The sequence below is a fragment of the Geotrypetes seraphini genome, chromosome 2 (genome assembly GCF_902459505.1).
Source record: "Geotrypetes seraphini chromosome 2, aGeoSer1.1, whole genome shotgun sequence".
Taxonomy (NCBI): domain Eukaryota; kingdom Metazoa; phylum Chordata; class Amphibia; order Gymnophiona; family Dermophiidae; genus Geotrypetes; species Geotrypetes seraphini.
In genome coordinates, this window is record NC_047085.1 from 417,118,786 (window position 1) to 417,144,240 (window position 25,455).

At 41.2% G+C, this 25,455-nt stretch overlaps 1 protein-coding gene across 1 annotated transcript in view; it reads right to left on the bottom strand.

Annotated features, from left to right (window-relative positions):
• Positions 1–25,455, bottom strand: part of PPP1R9A (protein phosphatase 1 regulatory subunit 9A) — a 397,958-nt gene that overhangs the window by 13,519 nt on the left and 358,984 nt on the right. Inside the window, 3 exon segments of the mRNA XM_033931097.1 lie at positions 10,004–10,123; positions 22,908–22,952; positions 23,523–23,721. Of these exon segments, the coding sequence (XP_033786988.1) occupies positions 10,004–10,123; positions 22,908–22,952; positions 23,523–23,721 (364 nt within the window).

A 25,455-nucleotide genomic window follows, 5' to 3' on the forward strand; every position in this document is an offset into this window, starting at 1 on the left:
CCTAAAAGATCTCTAAGACAAGCTTATTTGAGAACTAAGTTTGCCCAATGTGATTTATTGCTGGCTGGTCCATCTAAAGACAAAGAAAAAGAAGATGATAGGCTAACCTGTATACTACCTTATTCTGAGGCAGATATAAAGCTAGTCTAATGATGTGATCCTATTGGTCGATAGTACAATTACATTCTTGTTTAACACAGTTTCCTATGATAGCATACAATTGGAAGACTACCATTGGGCAGAGTTTAAATTTTCAAAAATTTAGAATTAAGAAAATGACCACATTTGAAAGTACAGTATACATAAGAAATGTGGAAAGTGCCAATGGTGCCCACAAACCATTGAGGGTAATGAATGGAAAGTTCCAGGAATGGAATTTATGATAAAATTGAGATATGTCACAGATTGTAATAGTAAGTCAGTGGTATATGCACTACTTTGCCCTTGCAATTTAGTGTATATTGGTCGGACTAGTAGAACTATGAAGCTTCGTTTAAATGAACATAAATTGCGTATTTGTACAGAAAATATGCAAGCTCCCATTGTCCAACATTGATTGGAAAGGAAACATTCAATAGAGGACCTGCAATGGCGGGATATTGATCAGGTAGAGTTAGAGAGGGAGGGTGGTAATCCAGAAAACTGTTGAATAAAAGTGAACAAAGGTGGATATATAGATTGAATACAGTAGAACCTAGTGGTTTAAATGCCAAGTTGGAATGGGCGTCTCTAATCTAACCAAGAGTTCTGATTAGTAGTATTTAAAATCTTTTAACCTTAATATACTTAGGGTCTAATACTCAACTTATCATTCTAACCACCCCAAGTTCATATAATATAGTATTTAAAGTCAGTCAGAGTTGTATAACTAGGAAGTAAAAAATGTCGCTGCCTTCTTGGCTCATTGAGTTAAACTGAGTCGGATGACAAAGGATGGCTCTGGTAGGAGATTTTATAACATATAATTAAAAATTTATAAATTAAAAAGGGAGAATTACATGTTATAATTTCTGATGTTTTCTGTAGGGAAGGATTCCTGAAAAAGCTTCAGACAAAACATGTTGAATCTTAATCTCCCAGATCGTACTATCAAACGAGTCTTTAATCTAAGCTAAGTAAAAGTCTTTTGTTCTGTAAACTTAAAATTGACATTAAATTAGCTTAATACATATAAGCTGGTTTAAGAAGGACCAATGACAAATGGACACATAATGGGCTCCTTTCACTAAGGTGTGCTAGCGTTTTTAGCGCACACTAGCTGAAAAACTTCCGCCTGCTTAAAAGGAGGCAGTAGCGGCTACCGTGCGCGGCATTTTAGCACGCCTTTGTAAAAGGAGCCCAAAGTTTACCACTATGAAAGGATCTGAGCAGTAAGCGGTGTTGCTGAGGTCCGTGAAAAAGTTCCTAAAGGTGTACTTTATGTAATGGCATAATTGCAATAAGAGGTAAACAGGCAGAAAAATAAAGATTGAACAGTTTCTGCAGGCCAGTAGGGGAGAAGGTGTTGTTTAAAAGTAGAAAAGTTTTCTTTTCTTTTTCATTTTTTCAAAAACAAAATTAAATCTGGAGGAACCTCAGAATTTACAAACTAACCTGCGGCAATGGGCATTTTCTTGCGCCAAATGTGTTATTGTGGTTTAAGATCAATATCAACATTTCATGATAGTTTGCTCTATGTGAATAGAGAATGACAAGGGAACAAATTTTTCCCCATCCCGGTGGGAACTCATTTTCCCATCCCGTCCCAGCGAGATCTTTTCCTACCCCTGCCCCATTCCTGCAAGCTCTGTCCTCATCTGCACGAGGCTTGTGTGGTTAAAGCACAGCTTACAGGAATGAGGCAGGGACAGGGAGAGTGACAAAATATGCGGGGATGGGATGGAGAAATTGAGTTCATGCGGGGACGGGGACACATTTGTCCCTGTGTCAGTCGCTATATGTGAAACTCCCACTTACTGCTGTCAGATACCTATACCCACTGTATCATTTCCTCTACCATAATCTCCCCAACCCTGTAATGTCCTGTCTAAATTAGATTGTAAGCTCTTCTGAGCAGGGACTGTCTATTGCATGTTAAAATGTACAGCGCTGCATACGCCTTTTCAGCACTATATAAATAATAAATAGCTATAGTAGTAGAGACCAGAATTGAGAGAAACAAGTCTGAAAAGAATGTGTACAGCGCTACGTACATCTAGTAGCGTTATAAATGATTAGTAGTAATAGGATGTTCTGAGTTCCAGTGATATTTTGAAAAAGGATTTGTCAATGCAGAGCCTTTTCTAAGGTATCTGCAGGAATACATGTAGAAGAAAAAAAAAATCTAAATTAAGGAAGAAGGATGAAATAGTCATAGACCATGAAACAATGGCCGCTGTAGGGGGGGCTATGCTATGTATTAAAAAACAAACAAAAAACATTTGGGGGAGGGTTGTAAAAAGCATATAGGTAAGGGTGTTAGAAAATTTCATAAGGAGCACTGAAGGTTTTTTATGCCTGTGATGTGTGTGTGGTAGAGTCATTGTTGCTGGCACTTTTTTCTTCTCTGCTATGAGAGTGCTCATGTGGCTATTTAGAGTATTTTGGTGGAAAGGTTTAAATTTAGTGTTTGTGTTAAGCACATGCTAGTGCATACAGCGGAGGCAGCCATTTTACAAAGGTACACATTGAAAAAAAAATCAATGGTACGGACCTAGCAGCTTCCACACGGAGGTATTGGCACTTACACAAGGCACTTCCATATGTAGCTGCCCCAGCATACAAACTTCTATGTGTAAGTGCTGCCAATTCAGAAATGTGATTGCAATTTTATTCTGGTTTTATTCTGGAGGTGGAAATTGACTACATTGGTCTACAGAGAATAATTGTTAAAGCCTTGGACAAAATAAGCACTTTTGAAAATAATAATTATAAAAAAAAAAAAAAGATATATATATATATATAGAGCAAGAGTAGGACCATAGTGAAGTATATGCGGGCAGGATGGCAGCACATGGGGAGGCGGGGGTCCAAAATTGTGTACTGTCCATTGCCTTCTCTACTTGGCTGCGATGCAGTGGGCGAGATAGGATCTCTAGGGCATGGGTTGCACGGGGCGTGTTTCGGGCTCGGGATGGCCCTGAGCGAATGTAAAAGCCAGCATAGAATTTTCCCCCCATATGTGTGTATTCCCATGTAAAGATTTTAATCCCACTCGAACCCTGCCAAAACTATGGCTAAAAATCATGCCCTCTTGAAATCTCTATGTAACGTGTTTCTCCATGCACAAATAGTGGCTTTTTCACACGTAAGTGCCAGTATTTCCAAGTGCAAATCATCAATAGGGCTTCTAAACATAGTAACGTAGCAAATGACGGTAGATAAAGACCTGAAGGGTCCATCCAGTCTGCCCAAACATACACTCTATAATTTAATAATTTCATTTAAATTGTTCTTTTCTTAGATATTTCTGGGCCAGAAATCCAGAGCTCTGTCCGGTATTGTGCATCTACTGGAGTCTCCGTCGAAGCTCACTCCAGCTCATCTAAACCATCCCAGCCCATCCTCATCTGAATGGCCATATATGTGACACAGAGCGTGAAAGTCTGCCCAGTACTGGCCTTGGTTCTTCAATATATACCATTATTTTCTGATCAGAGATCCTCTGTGTTCATCCCCCCAAGCCCCTTTATTATACATAATAAATAATGTAAGAAATAATGTAAGAAAAGGACCATAATGTAATGCAAGAAAAGGGCTATATTTCTTTTACAGACATTGTATTGATAGCATGACGATAAAAGACCAAAAAATGTTGAATTTTAATTTTTTTTTTCACAATTCATTGATTCAGAATATACCAACAACTCTTTCACTATGGATCTAAGTTTCTGCCACAGCAAATCATCCACCATGAAAAGGAAATACAGATAATGCATATCACATGATATACAGCATGCCAGGCAAGCAGAGAAAATAACAAAAATAAAAAGTGTACTATTAATATGAGTAAAGATGCCAAGCCATCATGAGAAGAAAGCATAATCAGAGAACATGCAACAGACAACTGCAAATTGTTGATTTGCAACATTGCAATATATAAAACAAAGGTTCGACATGCTGAAAAATGTCATGCTGCTATTATGCCATTTTGTCCTAATGAGAAGTATGCATGACATAGAAAAATTAATTTCGCTAATATTTTTCTGATTGCAACATAAAATCTGCATAGTAGCATAATGTAGCCTCCGGGGACATTCATGGGACATTTATTCGCACCAAAAATATTAAAATTTTAGAATTCTGTGCCTTTTTTGTTAGCAATACAGATTAATTTTCTTCTTTTTCTTCTCTTTATAGCATTCAATTAAATTTGGAGATGAATTCATGGAAACAACATTTCCCTCACATTTTTCACAGAAGTGAACAGCTTATTCTTCATCAGTTCATATTTTTGCTGCAATTTTTTTTAATATATCTGCAACACTGAGAGAGACATTACCGTTCTGAAATGTGTTCAGTTGTGCAAATCGTCAATCCATCCTTTGACCAGCACCCTGAATTTAGGACATCATAAACTGTACAAGGCATGCTTATAGGATGTTATTGTGCATTTTGCCAGGGAGAGAATGGACAACATGGTATGTGAGACAGCAAAAGTTCACAGTGTCAAACAGCCCGCAGCAAAGGGCTCTTAATTGTCTCACCTCGTCGTCTATCATATCCAGGCTCTGAACGAGCAAGCAGCAAAGAAACAAATTAAAAAAGCATTACTGAGGCTAGAGTGTATTACAAGGTAATAAAGCAGTCATACAAGATGTGCTTACTAGTGCTGCCCAATTCAGGGAAAATTTTTCAATTCAGTTTGGCCCATTGAATTGATTTTTTGATTCGATTCACTTTTCCTGCCCAATCGGGTGTTTTTTTTCAAATGTCCTGGTGGGTTTATTTTGTAGCTTCTTCAGCCACCCCACTCCCCTTTGCCCTCTCCAACCCCACACTGGCGCTGTGGTGTACACAAAATAAACAAAAAAGACTTTTTCTCTCTCTGTTAGGTCCTAGCTCACGCTCATTGTCTAACACCAGCTCTGGAATGATACATATTTCAAATCTGACATATTGTAATCACAAAATAGAAACTAAAATTATTTTTTTCTACCTTTTGTTGTCTGGTCATTTTATTTTTCAAATCATGTTGGTCCCATGGTCTAGTTTCTGTTTGTCTTCTGTTAACTCGCTTGTCAGGGTCTCCTGCCCATTTGGCTTTTCTTCATTCTCCGTGCTCATCATCCATCTTCCATCTCTGTACCTTCCCTTCCACTGCTATATCCAATATTTCTGTTTCATTCCCACTGTCTACCATCTCTCTTTCTCTCCCTGCCTTGTGTCCTGGCTCAAACCTCTCTATTCCCCTCCAAGAAGCATCTCTCTTCCTCCCCTTCTCTCATGTGCAGCCTTTCTTTCTCTCCCCATGCACCATCTCTCCCTGCCTTCCACCCTATGTTCAACATCGATCCCTCTCTTCTCCATTCATGTCTCCCGCCCCTCTACCATATGCAGGATTTCTCCTTCTCACCCCTTTCTACCTCTTTGTTGCATCTCTCCCTTCTTCTCCTACACCCCATGTCCAACAATTCTTCCTCTCTCCTCTCCCATGTGCAGCAGCTTTCTATCCCTCCTATTCCCCTGTGCAAGCAGCTTCCATTCTGCCCTCCCATCCCCCTGTGCATCAGCTTTTCCTCCCTCCTATCCTCCTATGTAGCACTGACCGACCGACCCCCTTCACTGTGAGATCTGACAAACAGGCCTCCCAAACCAGCAGCAGCAGTAGTGGTGCTGGCTGGCGGGAAGAAGCAACGCTCTGAATAGGCATCAGTGATGTGGCAGAGGGAAGGCCCTGGCGGGGCAGGCCAGGAGCAGTTTGTTCCAAGCCCTGACTCTTCCCGCCAACCAGCACCACCACTGCTACTGCTTTAGGAGATCCGGAGGTGTCAGGACTTACTGAATTGGTGAGTCTGATTTTTTTAGAAAGCGAATTGATTTACCGATGTGAATCGGTGAATCAGCAAACCGGAAAGCACTAGTGCTTACTCTATACGTGTTAGTAAGACTAGAACATAGATATACACAGATAAATCCACATGACATAATTTGTCCAATGGCTAGCAACGTCTTTCTTTCATGTGGTATGGAAAATCAGAATTATAAACCAAAATCCCTAAGGAATAAATTTGTAAACTCTTCCATGTTTTGTAAACTTTTCTAGCTGTTAGCTATGTTATTTATAACCCTTCTTTTGGTATCATTTTGCTCAACAAGTCATGGGGCAGATATAGAGAGGAGACTATATACATGGGTAGTTTTAAGAAAATATGCACAAATTAGGCAAAATAAATATGAGCGCCAAGTGCCAATTTTATAACAACAATTGCGCACAAAATTGCCATTATAGAATATGAGGGTAAGTTGGGATGTGCGTGCCTAGCTTTAGATGGGAGAACTTATACCATGTCAAAAACTGGGGTAAATGGTTGCGCCTAGAGTTGGCACACAAGTATTCTATAACTTATGCACACAAATGCTGCACACAAATGCAAAAGGGAATCCTGACTGAACCATGGCAAATCCTGTTTGTAGTTGCATGCTGTAGCATTTAGGCACTAACCCCCAAATTCTGTATTTAGCGCTATAAGTTGTGCGTGCTAATCAGTGCACATAGCTGATTTGTACACACAACTTAATTGTTTAACAAGACCAATTGACACAATAACTGGTCATTTACAACTCATAATTGGCACTAAATAGAAGTTATGCACATAACTAGGTAGGCACATTCTATAAACTGGTTTGCATCAGTTCTAATGCGTGAATCTCAAAAGGGAGTTTGGCCAGGGGAGGAGCATGATGGGTTATGGGCATTCCTAAAAGTTAAGCACACTGATATAGAATACATAAAATGCATAACTTAGATAGAGGTATTTAGGCCTGGTTTTTCTTGACCTAAATGGGTGCGCCTGAAATGTATGATACTCACTGGTGCTAATCATGAATCTATAAGGTATGTGTGCCTTTTACAAAACCAAGCAAAGCCCTGTTCTAGTTGGCGTTATATATATGGAATCAGCCCCTACTTTATAGAATTAAGCCTCGGTACTGTTCCACATATAACTTAGTTTTAATTAATAACTAATTAACACCACTTAAGGGCTATTATAGGTACTTACGGCCAACTGGTGCCTAATGAAACAATTAAGTTAGGTGTGTGACTGGCATTGTTCTATAATTTGTGTGTCCAAATTTGCTTACTAGTCAGAAATTTGGGCATTCAGCTTTATAAAATCCAATCACTGACAAGTTTCAATTGTCATTCAGTATGCCTCTTCTCAGGAAGGAATAAAATAATATAATTTTAGTGCTGCTATAAAGGCTTTATTCACATTTTCTGTTCATTCTTGCATTGCATTCTGGGAGTAGCAGGCAATGAGTTCTCACAGTAGCCAAATTAATTTAGACCCTGGCCTTCATTTAGAAGTAAAGTTAAAAAAATAGGCATTAAAAAAAATAACATTAAACTCTAGAATGTTCCAGAAATCAGTCAAAACAATATATCCGTCACTGCCACTGTTGTGTGCTACTTTGCCAAAGCAAAGGGGAAATTGTTTAAAACAACCACTGTGGACCCTAGAAATATGTTTCTTTTTACAATTCTGCTAAAATCAAGTTGCAAAAAGAAAAGAGAACATTTCTGAAGAAAATGTTATTTTATTATGGCTCAGTACCTTTTTCTCTAAATGTATATGTAAAATTTTTTAAAATACTCATACAAATAGTTTACAGATCAGTTTATTTATTAACAAGGTTCCTTAACTACCTTTATTAAGAGATATGCCTTAGGCAGTATACAGCACAGTAGCTAGACATAGGCAGCTTATATTGTAATAACAGTACAGTTACAGCTAAATGACCAAATGTCAGAGCTACACACAATTAGAACATTTAGGAAGTAGTCAAATTAAATTACAGTAATAACAGTAATATGATAGTGTCAGATCTGTTTCTGTCTTTCCCCTACCATTCAGCATTCTCCAGCCCTCTCTTCTTTCCATAATGCTTCTCCAGCTCTCCCTCCCTCCATGCTGTTTCTCCAGCCTTCTCCCCTCCACTCCCAATGTTGATTTTTCAGCCCGCTCTCCTCCGAACCTGAAGCTGCTTTTTGAGCCCTCCCTGCTCCCATTTCCAAAGCCTCCCACTTCTGATACAGCTGCTAACTTCCCTCTGCCCGATGCAGCTTTTCCAATCTTCTAGTTCTCTCCTAATGCTACTACCCTGCTTCTCCAGCCCTTCCCTAATGCTGCTCTCTTATCTTCTTTGCTCAATGTTGATTCTCTACACACACACACACCCCAATGCTGATTTTCTAGGTCTTCATGCATCCCCACTAAGATCAAGCCCTGCAGCAGAAGCAAAGTTTTGGGAATTAGGCAGTAGAGAATGACAAGGTAATGGTTACTGCAGTAATTCTGCAGTTACCATAGTAATTACCATGGTAACCAGAAGCCCTGGACCAATGTGCCCGTTAGTACTGTGGGAGCGGTAGACCGTTCTGAGGTAGTGCTGTAGGAATGGGAACCACTGTCACAGTAATACCAATGGCAATGGGGGCATAGTGCAGCCCTCCCCAAGCATCTTCTAAATTCCCTTGTGGTCTAGTGGTCTCGTTGGGGAACAGGAAAGAACCTAATTTTTTTCTGTCCCTGCCACTATAGCAACCACCGCTATATGAAGTATTGCGAAGCTGCCACACGAAGTCTCAGCAGCCATCTTGAAAATCTTCGAAACAGTGGTGGCAGCTATAGCAGCAGGGGTAGGAAAGAGTTGGGCTCTTTCCTGCTCCTCGACAAAGACACTAATCCACCAGGGATGTTCATGTAGGGCATGGGGATGGTTGGTTGGGATTGTACTAGAGAGGGGGAGGGATGGATGGATGGATGGATAGATGCCAGAGGAGGAATGGAGGGAAGGAAGGAAGAATGGATGTCAGGGGAACAAGGGAGGGAAGGAAGGAAAGGAAGATGTCATGGGAGGGAGGGAGGGAGGAAAGGAATGATTGATGCCAAAGGAGGAAGGGAAGAAAGGAAGGATGACAGAGAAGGGAGGGTGGGAGGAAGGAAGGATGCCGAGGGAGGGAAGGAAGGATGCCAGGGAAGGGAGAGAGAAAAGTAGATAAACAGCAAATTCAGCGCTATTGTAGCGGATGTTGGGCTCATGCTGGCGAACACTTTAAGAGGTACATGGGGGCAGGGGAGCGATTGAGCCTCAGGAACAAGTTGGGGGTGCACGGTGCAATGATGACAGATGCCACCACCCCTGGCACCTCCCTCCCTCGCTATGCCATCGTATATAAGCCAGCTGTATGCTCGCTACATATCTTCCTTTAAAAATCAAGGCCTCTGTGACTGACTCAAAATTTATCCTCTCTTCATTTTGTACATAAAACTCTGAAATGTTAGCTGCAAATGAATTAGGTTACTCCAGTAAAACTTATCACCTACAACTTGCTTGTTCACTCTTCATTTCTATATATACCCGGCAACTACAGTAATTTGTTCAAGATTATTAATGAAAGTATTTGGCTCAGCTGGTTGGGGTTGCCGCGATCAGCTCAGTCGACTGTGTCTATTTTTACAATGGGAAGGTCTCTAATCATTGCTGGGCGTTGGTTAGAGAATCTGTTCGTTAGGGCAGACGCGATTCTGCATAGGATGCCGGTACGCGATTCTCAGCCACTTCTTAGTATGGCGTCCTATACAGAATCAGGGCCTAAATGTATGTTGAATTAGATCCTCTGTATATGTCAAGTTAGGATGAACACATGTGTTATAAGTATGGCAAATTGTATCAAGTCTTGACTATATATTATATATGTGAACCTGGAACTTGTTCTGAGCTTCTTGGGTAGAACGAGTTAGAAAACGGGTAGAAAACGAATCAAATCAATCAATTAAATCAAAGAGTCAGCACTTACCTCATCCGATGACAGCACTGAAGAATGAGAACGACCAGGTGTTTTGGGCTCTGCTACTAGTCCACTCAGATCTGCTGAGCTTGTACTGCTAGGGCTGAAGTCATCACTGAATGTGAAATTCTACAAACAGAAACCGAGTTACCATGAAATGGACTGCAGTTAGGTTCTACATGTAAAATCCTTTAAGTAGCACCCCAGCTGAACTGAAAAGGCCAGTTACGCTGAAATAGACATTTGAGGGTTCAGAATGCCATATTTTAGCACCTCCTACTGTTGGGAGTACAAACTCACAGGCCCCTTCCTGGGCTCCACCTAGAAGGGAAGAAATTTTGGATTTATATCATGCCTTTCTCAGCTGTAGCTCAAGGCAAGTCATATTAAAGAACAGTAGATAATTTCCTGTCCCTGAAAGGCTTACTGTCACCCCTCCTCCCCCCCCTTTTATCAAGCTGCTAGAAGTTTTTAGAGTGGGCCAATGAGGTAAGTGTTCCAACGCTCATTGGAGTGTTGGAGCATTTATGAGCATTATGAGTGTTGGAGCATTTACCGTGCCAGCTCGCACGGTATAAACCCCTAGTGCAGCTTGATAAAAGGAGCCCTAAGTTTGTACAGGAAGTAACAGAGGATTGAGTGACTTGTCCAAGATTACAAAAAGTTGCAATGGGATTTGAACTAACCTTCCCTACTCCTCAACCCACAGTTCTAACCACAAGGCTGCTCCTCTACACACCTGATAATACTCAAAGAGGTAGGCGGATAAACAGAGTCCTGAGTTGCTAACTAAAACCTATGGGCAGGCCACTTTTCTCAACGGGACAAACTACCATGGTTTGACAGCACTCAGACAAAGCATTACATACACATAAGGGAGACATTTTAACATATCAGACTCCAGAAATGGTTACGTTGATGTGCTGCTTCATGACCTTTATTAAAATATCTAAAAGGTAGATTAATAAACACCGGCCAACACTAATTTTGGTGCCTCAAATGTTAGACCAATTTCTGGGTATATTTGACATGCTGATTCCAGTTTTCTCCTATCAGCTCTAGTTTTTGAGATATAGAACATGTGCCATATAGCACTCTACATTCTACTCGCCTATTACAAAATCAGGATATTTTAATGTAGTGTTTAAATTAATATCTTTTAAGCATGAAGGAAACATATTAAAAATGAAAAGAAAAGTGTACAAACTTTCCAGCCATTTGACACACAAGAAGCTCCTTTTGTAAGACTTCTGAGAGTGGGATCTGCCAAGACAATCCCACATAAGATTCCAATAGTGGTCTATCATCATGTGTGCATCCCATCTTCCTTGGAATCTGGCTTTCATTGATTTTAAGTCTTGGGGAAATCTTTCACATTGCTCTTTGCTTAAGTCACCAAGGTTCTCTAGAACACTGTTCTTCAACTGCCGGTCCGCGGACCAGTAACGGTCCGCAGAAAATTTCTGCCGGTCCATGCAGGGCCAGCGAGATCGAGTCGGCAGTTCAAGTTCCTGCTGACTGCCGTTCTTCCCAGCCTCGGGCGATCAAGACAGGATGCCGACGTCGGGACCTTCCCTCTGTGAGTCTTGCCTGTTCAGAAACAAGAAGTTGAAACAAAATAGGTGGGACTCAGAGAGTGAAGGTCCCGACGTCGGCAGCCTGCCTTGATTGCCGCCCCTGCCGAGTTGCTGAAGAGGGCCAAGGGGAAGGTGCAAGTGGAACGGAGAGAGCTGCAGGTACAGGTGCAAGTGGAGGGAGATGGTCAGCGTGTGCGAGCAAGATCCTGGGGAGCCTTCACAGTGGCTGTCTCCCCTCCCAGCAGCTCTCCTACTTGCCAGGGCAAGTACTTCCTGCAGGCAAGTACTGAGAGCTGCTGGAAGGGGAGGAAGCCACTGTAGGAGGCTGAGAAGCTGCTGGATAAAGGGAGAGCTGCTACTGGACTTGGAAGAATGTAGAAGGAGAGATGCTGCTGGGAGGGGAGGTGGAAAAGGGATGGAAGAGAGTTAATGTTGGGTGGGGGAGGAGGGAAGGGAGAAGGAAAAAAGGAAGGAGGGAAGAGAGAAAGAAAAAAGGAAGGAAACAGATGGCAGGGAGATTACAGGAGGGAAAGGGGGTAAGGGTGGAATGGAGAGATCAGATGAGGGAAAGGGGAGAGAGAGGAATGAGAAAGTAGAGAAAGATTGATGCTGGAAAGGGGGTCAGCAGAGAAATGAGAGAGGGATAAAGATGCTAGATCTGGTGTAGGAGAGATAAAAATGAAGAAAGTAGTGAAGCTGGAATGAATGATGTAAAAAGGAGCGAGGAGACACAGGCTGGATGGACAGGGGAGAGGGGCATAGAAAGAAGTCAGATACATATGGAAGGGGGAGAGGGCAGACAGTGGATGGAACGGGCAGATGCTGGATTGAGACAGGGCAAACGCTGGAAGGAAAAGAGTGAAAAGAAGATGAAAGCAGAAACCAGAGACAACAAAAGGTAGAAAAAAATAATTGTATTTCTATTTTGTCATTAGAATATATCAGATTTGAAATATATATCCTGCTAGAGATATAACTGGGGACTGCAGTATTCTGTTAGCATGATATTTCTGTGTAGCATTCTATAATAACTTGGCTTGTTCAGTTTTTTTGATAGTAGAGGGGATATATGTGAAGGGGAGGGGAGTCAGGGGTTTTGTTGGTCCGTACTCTTTATATTTGTATTTATAAAATCACAATTGTTCAGAATATTGTTTCTTTGTATACTTTAATAAAATACGTTCAATATAAAATCATAACTGCGGCTTGTGCAGAAGGGATCAGATGGTTTGCGGGGACCAAGCTCACGGAGATGGGGCAGAAACGGGTTTTTTTTAGTTCTAGTAGTTTGCCGGTCCACAAAATAATTCTTTTATTTCTGCCGGTCCACGGGTGTAAAAAGGTTGAAAAACACTGTTCTAGAAAGCGATCTAAGTGACTGTGCAGATAATGAACTTTAACCCTCATGTTAGAGCCAAGCCTTTAAATAAAAGAGCATATCCTCTATTAATGTGTCATTGTCTGCCTTTGTATTGCCAAGAAAGTTTTTTACAACAAAAGCAAATGAAGATCAGGCACACGATTCGATTTCATTCATTGATGCTATGAAATGTGGGTCATTTATAAGTTGTTTGATCTGTGGACCATCATAAATTCCCACCTTCAGTTTTTCCATGGTAAGTCCAGGATAAGTCCAGGATACATATGTGCTATGTATTCAGTGCACGAACCGTCTTTATTCAAAGCCTTTACAAATTGTTTCATGAGCACTAGCTTTATATGTAGTGGTGGCAGTATGATTCTATCTCATGTCACCAAAGGTTCATTGATTATTTTGTCTTCCAAACACCATATATTCCCTTAGAGGTCAATCTTTTTTTTGCCCAATGTTCATGTTTAGCTCTACTATCCCAAAGGCATAAAAAGCAAGGATACTTTGTGTAGCCACTTTGTTAACCAAGAAGAAAATTAACCATTTTCAAGTCTACACAAATCACCCATTGATGTTCTCGGTAATTTATCTTTTCCAAGACTAAAGAGATGGCCTTGTACTCTTCTTTCATCCCAGTAGAGTGACCGATTGGAATAGAACCATATCTAAGAAACTAGAGCTGATGCAGTCTATCCAATTAAACCCCAGGAACAGGTAAAAAAATGCAAGGCACCAAGAAAACTTTATTTTTTTTGTTGGCCTCCGAAATAAAATGACAGTTTAAGAGTAAGAGGAGCATGGTGACCAACTGTAGAATCTGCAAGTCTCATTAAAGACTAGATTCTTTACATTTTTCTATGAGAGCTAGAGAAATATCTTCTCCTGAAGACCTACAGTATTTGCTATTTTTTTAAAATAATAATACAGTTGAAAAAAACACCATGACCTCATGCATTTACTTGTTTCCACAGACACTGGGTTTATATATCACTAATGGTCTATATTTGGTAGTCTTGGAAATCCACTATAGGCTATCATCAGCTGGGTAACAAACTCAGGAGGCTCAACCACCTGTAAGAGCCTTCTTTGGTCTGGGGTTCAACAGTTCAGCTCATTACCATGTTAGGTTCCTTTCTTTCAATTCAAAATGCTTATCTGAGATAGGCTGTTGACAGCTAACCAGTGAGAATGCTGCTTCAAAAGGATATTTGAAATATTAGGGTCAGAGACTAATGCACAGCAGAATCATTTATAGTGAACTCTTACATGAGTCTCCTGGTGGATGGAATACTTACTTTGTTTATTTAAAAATTTGCATATACACTCCCCCCATCCTTATTCATGGATTTAGGTTTCACAAATTTCGTTATTCATGAGTCTCTACCCCCCTCCTCCCACCTCATAGATCTCTCCACACCTTACTTTTAAAACATGATGATCTAGCGGTGAAGCGGGATAGGAGTGATCTTCCTATGAGCCTGCCCCTTGCAGATCCACTGTCAAAAATGGGCTGTCTCAAATTCCCAAGTCAATCTCGTGAGTTTCTGCGGTCTTGCGAGACCAACGCAGGAACTTGAGGCAGCCATTTTTGATAGCGGATCTGCACAGGGCAGGAGTGTTGAAAGATCGCTACTGCCCCACTTTAACACTAGACCACCAAAACTTTAAAGGTAAGCTATGGAGGGTCTGGGAGGGAGTCAGGGTGGGGGGGTCCTAAAGTTATTTGCGATTTTTTAATATTTGCAAGAGCGCTGTGCCCCTAACCCCCGCGAATATGAAGGGAGACCTGTTTTGCCTTCCCAGCCCTATGTTTCTATAAGGAAATACTTTTTTCCAGAAAAGATAATAGTTGCATGGAACAGTTTCCCAGTAGACATGGTGGAGACAGACTTGGGGTGGAATGAGGTGGGGCAGGGAGACGGAACGGGGCAGGACTAGAGGCAGAATGGGGAGAAGCTGTCGACTCTCCTCCTTGCTGGCGTCTCTACTCTCCCCGCACTTCCCCTTCTCCATGATCCCCCACCGGCGAAGTGGCAGGTTCAGGGTTGCGCACTTCTAGATGCCTTCTGATAGGGGCACCAGGTTTAGTATGCTGCCACAGAGAAAAGTTTGCGGGACACTGCTGTATACATAAGTCTGCGGTAAGGCCCTATTTACAGAATGGTATACAATTATATGGCTGCAACTTCTAAAAGATATACATAGGATGGAGTCCATTCAGAAAGCAGCTATTAAAATGGTCAATAGGCTTCATCATGAAGCATATGGAGAAAGCACTTGGAATGGATTGCTCATTATGACCCAAAAAGTAGTGCAAGACTCCATCAGGCTTCAAAGAATGCACTAGCATGACCTGTATGGAGTGTCTATTGTTAAAACACAAACATCAATCAGCATGAAGATGATGCAGGTTTTCACAATGGCTTCATTAGTGTTGGTAACTATGTGGCTTAGAGTGTGGTTAGAGCTATAGCCTCAGCAGCCAGATGTTGTGGGTTCAAACCTTACACTGCTCTCTGTGACCCTGGGCAAGTCACTTAATCTTCCACTGCCCCAGGTACATTAGATAGACTGTGAGCCCACCGGGACAGATATGGAAAATAAGAAGAAACACAAGCACTGGCAAGATACATGTAAAGTATTGATAAAGACAGCTAAGAAAGAATATGAAGAGAAACTTACAAAAGATGTAAAAACTCATAGCAATTTTTTTAGGTACATCAGAAGCAAAAAACCTGTGAGGGAATCTCTGGGACCGTTGGATGATCAAGGAGCAAAAGAGGCGCTCAGGGAGGATAAGGCCATAGCGGAAAGACTGAATGAATTATTTGCTTCGGTCTTTATAGAAGAAGATGTAAGAGATCTACCTGAAACAGAAATGGTTTTCAAGGGTGATGGTGCGGAGGAACTGAAAGAAATCTCTGTGAATCTGGAAGATGTACTAAGCCAAATCAACAAGTCAAAAAGTGATAAATCACCAGGGTACTAAAAAAACTCAAACATGAAATTGCTGACCAGCTGTTAGTGATCTGTAACCTGTTGTATGCTTTAAAATGTCAATAAAAAAATGATTGAACTAAAAAAATCATCTTTAGTACCTGAAGATTGGAAGGTGGCCAATGTTACTCCAATTTTTAAAAAGGGCTCCAGGGGAAATTACAGACCGGTAAGCCTCACTTCAGTGCCGGGCAAAATGGTAGAAACAATTATAAAAAATAAAATTATGGAACACGTAGACAATGAGACGGAGTCAGCATGGGTTCAGCCGAGGGAGATCTTGCCTCACAAATTTTCTTGACTTCTTTGAAAGTGTGGATAAAGGTGAACCAGTAGATATAGTGTATCTAGATTTTTAGAAAGCTTTTGATAAAGTTCCTCCCGAGAGGCTCCTGAGAAAATTAAAGTGTCATGGGATAGGTGGCAAATTTCAGTTGTGGATTGGTTATCAGATAGAAAACAGAGGATAGGGTTAAATGGTCATTTTTCTCAATGGAGGAGAGTAAACAGTGGAGTGCCACAGGGGTCTGTACTAGGACCAGTGCTATTTAACTTATTTATAAATGATCTGGAAATTGGAACGACGAGTGAGGTGATTAAATTTGCAGATGACACCAAATTGTTCAAAGTTGTTAAAATGCATGCAGATTGTGAAAAATTGCAGGCGGACCTTGGGAAATTGGAAGACTGGGCATCTTCCAAGAAAAGGATCTGGGTATCATCGTAGACAATACCCAAGAAAAGGATCTGTGTATCATCGTAGACAATACAATAAAACCTTCCGCCCAATTTGCGACGGTGGCCAAAAAAGCAAACAGGAGGCTAGGAATTATTAAAAAAGGGATGGTTAACAAGACTAAGAATGTTAGAATCTCCCTATATCGCTCCATGGTGTGACCTCATCTGGAGTATTGTGTTCAATTCTGGTCTCCTTATCTCAAGAAAGATATAGTGGTACTAGAAAAGGTCAAGATGATAAAGGGGCAATATAATTGAAGTCTACAAAATCCTGAGTGGAGTAGAATGGGTACAAGTGGATCGATTTTTCACTCCATCAAAAATTACAAAGATTAGGGGACACTCAATGAAGTTACAGGGAAATAATTATAAAACCAATAGGAGGAAATTTTTTTTCACTCAGAGAATAGTTAAGCTCTGGAACGCGTTGCCAGAGGTTGTGGTAAGAACGGATAGTGTAGCTGGTTTTAAGAAAGGTTTGGCAAGTTCCTGGAGGAAAAGTCCATAGTCTGTTATTGAGAAAGACATGGGGGAAGCCACTGTTTGTCCTGTATTGGTAGCATGGAATATTGCTACACCTTGGGTTTTGGCCAGGTACTAGTGATCTCGATTGGCCACTGTGAGAATGGGCTACTGGGCTTGATGGACCATTGGTCTGACCCTGTTAAGCTATTCATATGTTCTGTATGTAAACCACTTTGTGTGTGGCTGCATAACTATAAAAAGGTGGTATACAAGTCCCAATCCTTTTCCCTCTTATATAAAAACTAGGGTTAGCAGATGTCTGGGTTTTACCAGACATGTCCTCATTGATGAGGTGGTTTCCCTTTCCAGTAATACCTGTAAGATTAGTTATGGTGGTATACGGGGATCTGAGGCTTTTCCTCCTTTAAAAGTGATAAAAGTTTGTTCTTCCCCCCTTATGGGTAGAGGTGATTATATAAGATTTGCTAAAAATACAAATTGAGAGGTATTATTTTGATAAATAGTGGGGTTCCCCAGGGGTCTGTGCTGGGACCGCTGCTTATTAATATATCTATCAATGATCTAGAGATGGGAATAACTAGTGAGATAATTAAATCTGCTGATGACACAAAGTTGTTCAAAGTTGTTAAATTGCAAGATTGTGAAAAATTGCAAGAGGACCATGTGAGTCTGGCATACAGGGCATCAAAATGGCAGATGACGTTTAATGTTTAACAAGTGCAAAGTGATGCATGAGGGAAAAAGGAACCCAAACTATAGCTATGTAATGCTGGGTTTTATGTTAGGAGTCACTACTAAGGAAAAGGATCTAGGTGTTGAGGATAAGTTGAAACCCTCAGCTCAATGTGCAGCAGTGGCTAGGAAAGCAAATAGAATGTTAGGAATTATCAGGAAAGAATTGGAAAATAAAGATAAAAATGTTATAATGTCCTCTATGGTATGGCTGCACCTTGAATACTATGTGCAATTCTGGTCACCATATCTTTAAAAAGATATAGCAGAATATGAAAAGGTACAGAGAAGGGCAACAAAAATGATAAAAGGGATGGGACAACTAAAGGCTAAAGGGGCTATGGCTCTTCAGTTTGGAGAAGAGGTGGCTCAGGGGTGATATGATAAAGGTCTGTAAAATAATGAGTAGAAGGGTGGATGTGACTTGCATTTTCACTATTTCCATAAATACTAGGACTAGGGGGCATGTGATGAAGCTATTAAGTAGTAGATTTAAAACAAACCGGAGAAAATATTTCTTCACACAACATGTAATTAAACTCTGGAATTCGTTGCCGGAGAATGTGGTGAAATCAGTTAGCTTAGCGGGGTTTAAAAAAGGTTTGGCTAATTTCCTATAAGAGAAGTCCATAGGACATTATTGAGATGACTTGGGGAAATCTACTGCTTATTCTTAGGATAAGCAGCATAAAATCTGTTTTACTACTTAGGATATAGCTAGATACTTGGGACCTGGGTTAGTCACTATTGAAAAACAGGATACTGGGCTTGATGTACCTTCAGTCTGTCCCAGTATGGCAATTCTTATGTCTCTGCACAGGTCCCTGCTGTGTCAACACATTTGAATACTGTGAGCAATTCTGTCTCTCCCATCTCAAAAAGGGTAGAATGGAACTAGAAAAGATTCAGAGGACAACAAAAATGATAAAGGGGATAAAAGACTTCCCTTAGGATGCAAGCAGTGGTGTAGCTAGGAAGGTTGGTGTCCAGGGTGGTGGTTCCCAGCATCACTGTGCTGTGTGCCCCTTGCTCTTCCCCACCACTTGAACGCCCCCTGCACATTGAGCACCCAACCCCTGTGTTCCTCTTGAAATATTTGCTGGTACGAGCAGCATCTTCCACCTGCTGCTCACACCAGCTTTGGCTCCTTTCTGATGTCAAATCCTGGTCCTGCAAACAGGAAGTGACATCAGAAGGGAGATGTGTCCGGCATGAGCAGCAGATGGATGCTGCTTGTTACACCACTGGATGGAAGGCTCAACAGCTTAGGACATTTCAGCTTGGAGAAAGACAATTGAAAAGGGATATCATAGGAGTTTATAAACTCATGAGGCATGGAATGGTTCAGGGGTGTAGCTACGGGCAGGCTTGGGTGGGCCCTGCCTGCCCAAAATCTGCTCAGACCCACCCAGTCTCTCCCAAGGTGTTATGGCGAGCACGTGTGGTGGATAACAGCCTGGCACTCATACATGCAGCGCAGGCCATGGAAAAGTTTGCCACTGCAGCTCAGGCACTGGGTGTGGGCCACGCTGCAGCAGCAGTCTCACTCACAGTAGCACTATGCCTCCACACAGTCCAGCGCTTTGCCACAGTCTCAGCTCTGAACGTGTGGTACAGGGAGGCACTTGGTTGGAGTTGGGAGGAAGGAAAAGAGAGAGAGGCTGCATAGGCTACGGAGGGGTAGGAGGGAAAGAGAGAGAGATACCCTCTTTGGGTTCAGGCCCACCCACTTTGGGCTCATGCCTGACCAAAATTCACTGTCTGGTACACCAATGGAATGGTTGGTTAACCTTTCAAACATTACAAAAATAAGAGAATGCTCCATGAAATGAATGAGCAGAAGATTTAAAACAAATTGTGGAATCTGTTGCATATAGTCAAGGAGACTAATGGACAGTTGATCAAAAGCAATTTTGACAAGTTCCTAGAGGTAAAGTCCATAAAAACTGAATAGCCATTGAGACTTAGGACAGCATTGCTGATTCCTGGAAGCGAGCTGTCTGAAGTTAATCTACTTTTCAAAATTAGCTGGGTTTTTGTAATTTGGACTGGCCGCTGTCAGAGAGAGATGCTGGGCTTGATGGACAAGTGTCTGATTCAGGAGGGATTTTTCTGTATTCTAATGTTCTTACATAAGGCTCATCTTCTTCATGCTAGTTTTCTTTCAGTCTCCATTCGTGCTCCTCTTTAGTGTTTCATTCCTCAATCCATTCCATCATCCCAATCCTTCTTATACCTTCTTCCTGCTTCTTTTCAACTTGTTCAATTTCTATTGTAGCCCCTCAATCGCTGCTTGAGTCCTACAGTGTTGGCAAAATTTGTTATTGTCAATAATGACAAATGTTTTTAGTGGCTCATCAGGTAGAGGTGAAAAATGCAGTAACAGAAGGGGTATGTGTGTGTGTGTGTGTGTGTGTGTGAAAAGCATAGCAGCTGAAAAGGGACTACACAGCAGGCAGTGACTCCGATGGATGCAATATGCCAGTATGTTAGAGAGAGAATATGGCGGCCAGTTACCTAGCAAGAGAGTTGAGAAGTTGAAAAAAGGGTTTATCTGGAGGGTTGGCAGTGCAGGCCGTGAAAACCTGGGACAGGGACCAGTAATATGGTTAATGGTGGTAAGGAAGTGCAAGGTAGAAGGTGGCAGAACCAGCAGGGTTGTAGGTTTTCTGCAATTCTGTGGCAAGAGACAGATGGACAGATTTGGGTCAGTTGCCTTGGATCTGTGGAATGCCAGAATGCTTAGACTAACAATTTCCAAGTACCTATCTTTATTTATTTTTATTTTATTGTAACCCATTCTGGGCTTCGGAGAGGACAGACTATAAAAATGAACAAATAAATAAATTTCTATATTTGAACACTTTTTTCTACTGCTATTTAGCAGGAGAAATATTCAGTTTTTGTTAGAGTGAATTTTTATATGATTTAATTATGAACTAGTTTCACTGTGTGGCAGTATTTAAGACCTCTCTTGCTCTCTCGAGTTGTAAAGGTTTCCGAATATTGTCTTGGAACCTTAGACTGGACTCAGAGCTGGCTATGACACTTCTTTGAGTTAAGAGGTTCATTCTTGGCTCGGCTGAACCACTGAGCTGTATTTGCACCTCTTTCCGCTAAATGTCTCAGGCAGAATTTTGCAAAGGAAAGAGAAACAAATGCCGGTCAAAGATCCTATGGCACTAATGGAAGAGACCAAGCAAAAGGCTATAGAGAAACCAGTGACAGTACTACCTTGACAGATCTGAACACAGCAGCAGCTAAAGAGCTCCTTAAGGAACATAAATGTCAAATAAAAATGTGGAGGGTGAGGGATAATAAAGGATGCTCCCTTTTGATCATAATTAACTGTGAATTCTTTTTCAATGCACCAACCTTATATAAAGAGCAGCTGTATAGAAAAATAGTGCAGGGTGGGGGAGAGGGAACAGGCAGGTTCATGCTATACAATAGGCACATCCTACTGAACAGATGTGCTGTTTTTGGAGTCTGCTTGTGACTTTTTTTTAAATCTTATTTTCCTTTAATAGTGTTGCCTACTTTTGCCCTCTCTTTGCTTTCTACTTTTTATTTATGCCTTGATACTGTATGTTGTTATTTCTTTGCTCAGCCTCTTTGGACACCTTTTTGTATCTATAGCACATTTATTTTCTTTATATCTCCTTAGTAATTAATTTCTTTTTCTATATTTAATATAACTTACCCTCCCCCCTCTTTTTACAAAAGCGTAGCACTGTTTTTAGCGCTGGCTGTGGCAGTAACAGCTCCTACGCTCATAGGCATTCTATGAGCGTCGGAGCTGTTATTACTGCAGCCAGCACTAAAAAACACGCTATGCTTTTGTAAAAAAAAGGGGAAGGGGGGTATTTTAGATTGTGATAGGGTTACCAGATTTTTCCTTTGGGGAAAATCTGGACCCATGCCCTCAGGACCGTCCAGTTCCACCTCTGCCCTGCCCCCTCCCACCCCCGACAGTATTTGCGCATGCCCGGACACGACGCGGTGGTGTCACTGCATTGCATCCGCGGATGCCCCTTCCCAACGCGATTATGTTGGGAAGCTGTTCAAAACCTAGACAAAGGGCTCCTTTTACTAAGGTGCGCTAGGGCTTCAACGCGTGGAATAGCGTGCGCTAGACCTTAACGCCAGCATTAAGCTGCCATTAGTTCTAGAAGCGTAGCGTGCAGTAATTTCCTGCATGCGCTAAAAACGCTAGTCCACCTTAGTAAAAGGAGCCCAAAGTGTCGGGTTTTGAAAAGCCATCCGGGGAAATCCGGACGCCTGGTAACCCTAGATTGTGAGCCCGCTGGGACTGTCTATAATGTATTTCAATTGAACTAGTATTGTAAAACGCCGACTACTCATGTGCAATCGGTATATCAAATTTAATAAATCAAATCAAATCCTGTACTAGAAGTGTAATTACTAATAATTTAGAGATGAATTCAGTGGGTAAAGGAGAAGTATAATTTTTTGCCAGTGCCTGTACCCATAGTAGCAACACCAAAGCAGTCCTGCTTTATCCACCAGAACATGATGGCTCGCACACCCTCATTTTCCACTTGCCAGGCTGAAAGATTTAATTTGAAATTCCCCACAATTTTACAGTGCAAATCACATACAGGATTGCAAATCAGTTGCAGTTACTGTTTATTTGGCCATCTTATTACTGCTGCAATTGACAGACTGCAAGGAGGGGTAAATTGCTTTGAAGTAATGCAAAATCTGAATACTAATCAAATTTATTTTTAAGGGATCAAGATTCCAATTACACAGCCCAAAGGGGAATTTGTGCAGTGTGTGGTGTTCCATCCCCCCGCCCCAGCCTTCCTCTCCCTTCCCTGTATCAAGTCCAGGAACAAAATAATCAGTAATCTGCAAACTGACTGCTGCATAAGGAATCAGATTTGTGATCAATTACTTTTATCAGAAGTAATGCCATGGATCAGACAGATACAATCATGCCTCATAATTCAGCATTTGAAGGAAAAACAGAAACTAAATACTATACCAAACGATATGAATAGGGGAATGCTGGTGGCCATGAAAAGATGCTCTGTCAGAGAGAAACAGCACACAGATGAAGATGGATTAGAAACATGACAGAGTTAAGAACATTGCACTAAACCATACTGTGATGTCGTCATAGCATGCTGACAATTCCCATGCAAAAGAAGAAAGAAAAAAAAGAGCCACATTTTTATAAGTTTTATCAAACGAACACCTAATTTTGATATATTTTTAACATTACTTCAAATGTGTTTATATGTAACACAACTGACAAAAAAACATTGTTTTTACAAGTACCTGAAATACATCTTCAACTGTTAGTATTTTTTTAAAATATATAATACAGTGAATGACATTTTGGTTTTGGTAGAGCTACTAGGTCAACAGCAAATACAGCAGACTGAGTGAAAAGTCTTACACAATCTATAGCAGAATTATACACGTGTAAAATCTGTCTCTTGAACTTTTTCAAGTAAAACTACACATCTACAATTGTATTTATTCAAATACATGATGAGCACATTGGTTACCAGGAAAAATACAGGCGCTAAACAATACAATCCTAAGCCACAGTAAGGAATGGAAACGTCATCTGCCCTTCTCTTTTCATTTCTACCTTGGACCCCTTTCTGGCTGGGCTGAGGTTCTCTGAGGAGGGCTCCGTGGAGCTGGCAGGTGAAGGTACGTTGCTGGAGGAGGTGGATCCCCTGATGCTCTCTCCAAACCATGTGAATGGCAGACAAGGTGGCAGGGAGGAAGAGTGCTCACTCTGGGACAGGTTACTTCCTGAGCTTCCTAGAGTTTCTCTGGAGGTCCTGTTCAACCAAAGTGAATGACAGGCTGTATTAGCTCTAGAGAGTTTTAACTTATCTTCAATGCTTAGGTATTTCTGCTTGGAACCTAACCTTATGAACTTGTTTGGTGATTTTTTAAATAAATGTAACGTGGATGAAGTTAAAAAACTGTCTCTTCAGTTAAGAAATTTGGACCATGTGAGCAGTTTACTTAGAGATACGTTTTCTAAGGCAGAGCTATTCAATTCTAGTCCTCGAGGACCACAAGAAGGCCAGGTTTTCAGGAAATCCACAATGAATATGCATGAGAGAGATTTGCATGTATGCAAATCTCTTTTGTCCATATTCATTGTGGATATCCTGAAACCCTGGTCTGCCTGTGGACCAGAATTGAGTAGCCCTGTTCTAAGCCATTGAGTTACCCAAGTCAAGATTTAGCTGGCTAGAACAATGCCTTTGAAAATTTGCTAGGGCTGAACAGCTACATTCTGTTGCCTCTTTTCACTAGGTTGATAAATCTTATTGCTGAAAACCTAGGGGTGGGGGAGGAGAAAGTTAGCCTGCAAGTGTAAATTTTCAGTACTGGCTGGTTACTTAACCCTGTCAAAATACACGGGGATGGATGGCTTAAATCTAACTTACTGAGTCTAAGCCTTTCAAAGCTGACAATGGCTGGAAAGTTATGATTGTTGCAGTTATCTTGGAAGTTAAATTGAGCAGGCCAAATTCAAGGGTAAACCCACAGTGCAATTGGGTCAAGGGGGAAATGTAGGCAGCTAGAACCAATTTTCTTCACCAGCTGCTGAATTTGGTAGTGCACTAGCAGGCCTATCTCTGGCACACTGTCCTCTCTTCTGAAGTAAAAAAAATAAAAAAAATATATAAAAAAAAAATATATATATATATATATATCTCAATACAAACATGTTCAGCATTGAATTTTTCAATACCCCCATCCTAATTTCATTTCCTTTAAAAAAAAAAAAAAAGGGTAGCTTATGCCTTAGCTCCTCTCCCACCTGACATTTAAAAAACTACCTAGGGTTACCAGACATCTGGAAAAATCCGGACATGTCCTCTTTTTAGAGGACTCTCTGGGTGCCCGGACGGACTTTCCAAAACCCGGTAGTTTGTCCAGGTTTTGGAAAGCCTCAACCTCATTTGGAGGGCATCCGAGCATGTGTGGATGACATCACACACATCTGCGCATGCTCGGAGATCCTCCAGACGTGGCTCAGAGGTCAGAAAACAAAGACGAAGCTTTGTGGGGGCAGGGCTAGAGGTGGAATGGGGTGGGGATGGAGGCGGAACAGATAACCCTACTCTTACCCAACCATAGTTTTTAAAGTGTGTGGTGCTAGACCAGTGGTCTCAAACTCGTGGCCCGGAGGCCACATGTGGTCCGCCAGGTACTAAAATAAAACAGTTTTTTGATCATGTCTCTTTAGATATAAATTACAATATTATTATTAAGACTTAGCCAAAAGGAAAGATTTATAAACTATAAAGAGTTTTACCTCATGTAAAATTTTAATTTCTTTAATAAGACATTAACTATTTTTTTTCTGAGGCCCTCCAAGTACGTACAAATCCATAATGTGGCCCTGCAAAGGGTTTGAGTTTGAGACCACTGTGCTAGATCAACCCTCACTCCTCTGGTATTTAAAAAATAATGTTCTGTGGCTTTTTCACTCCAATTCTGCCTGTCTAAAATTCACAAAAAAACCAAGTGCCTTTGTGAATACCTATCTTCAC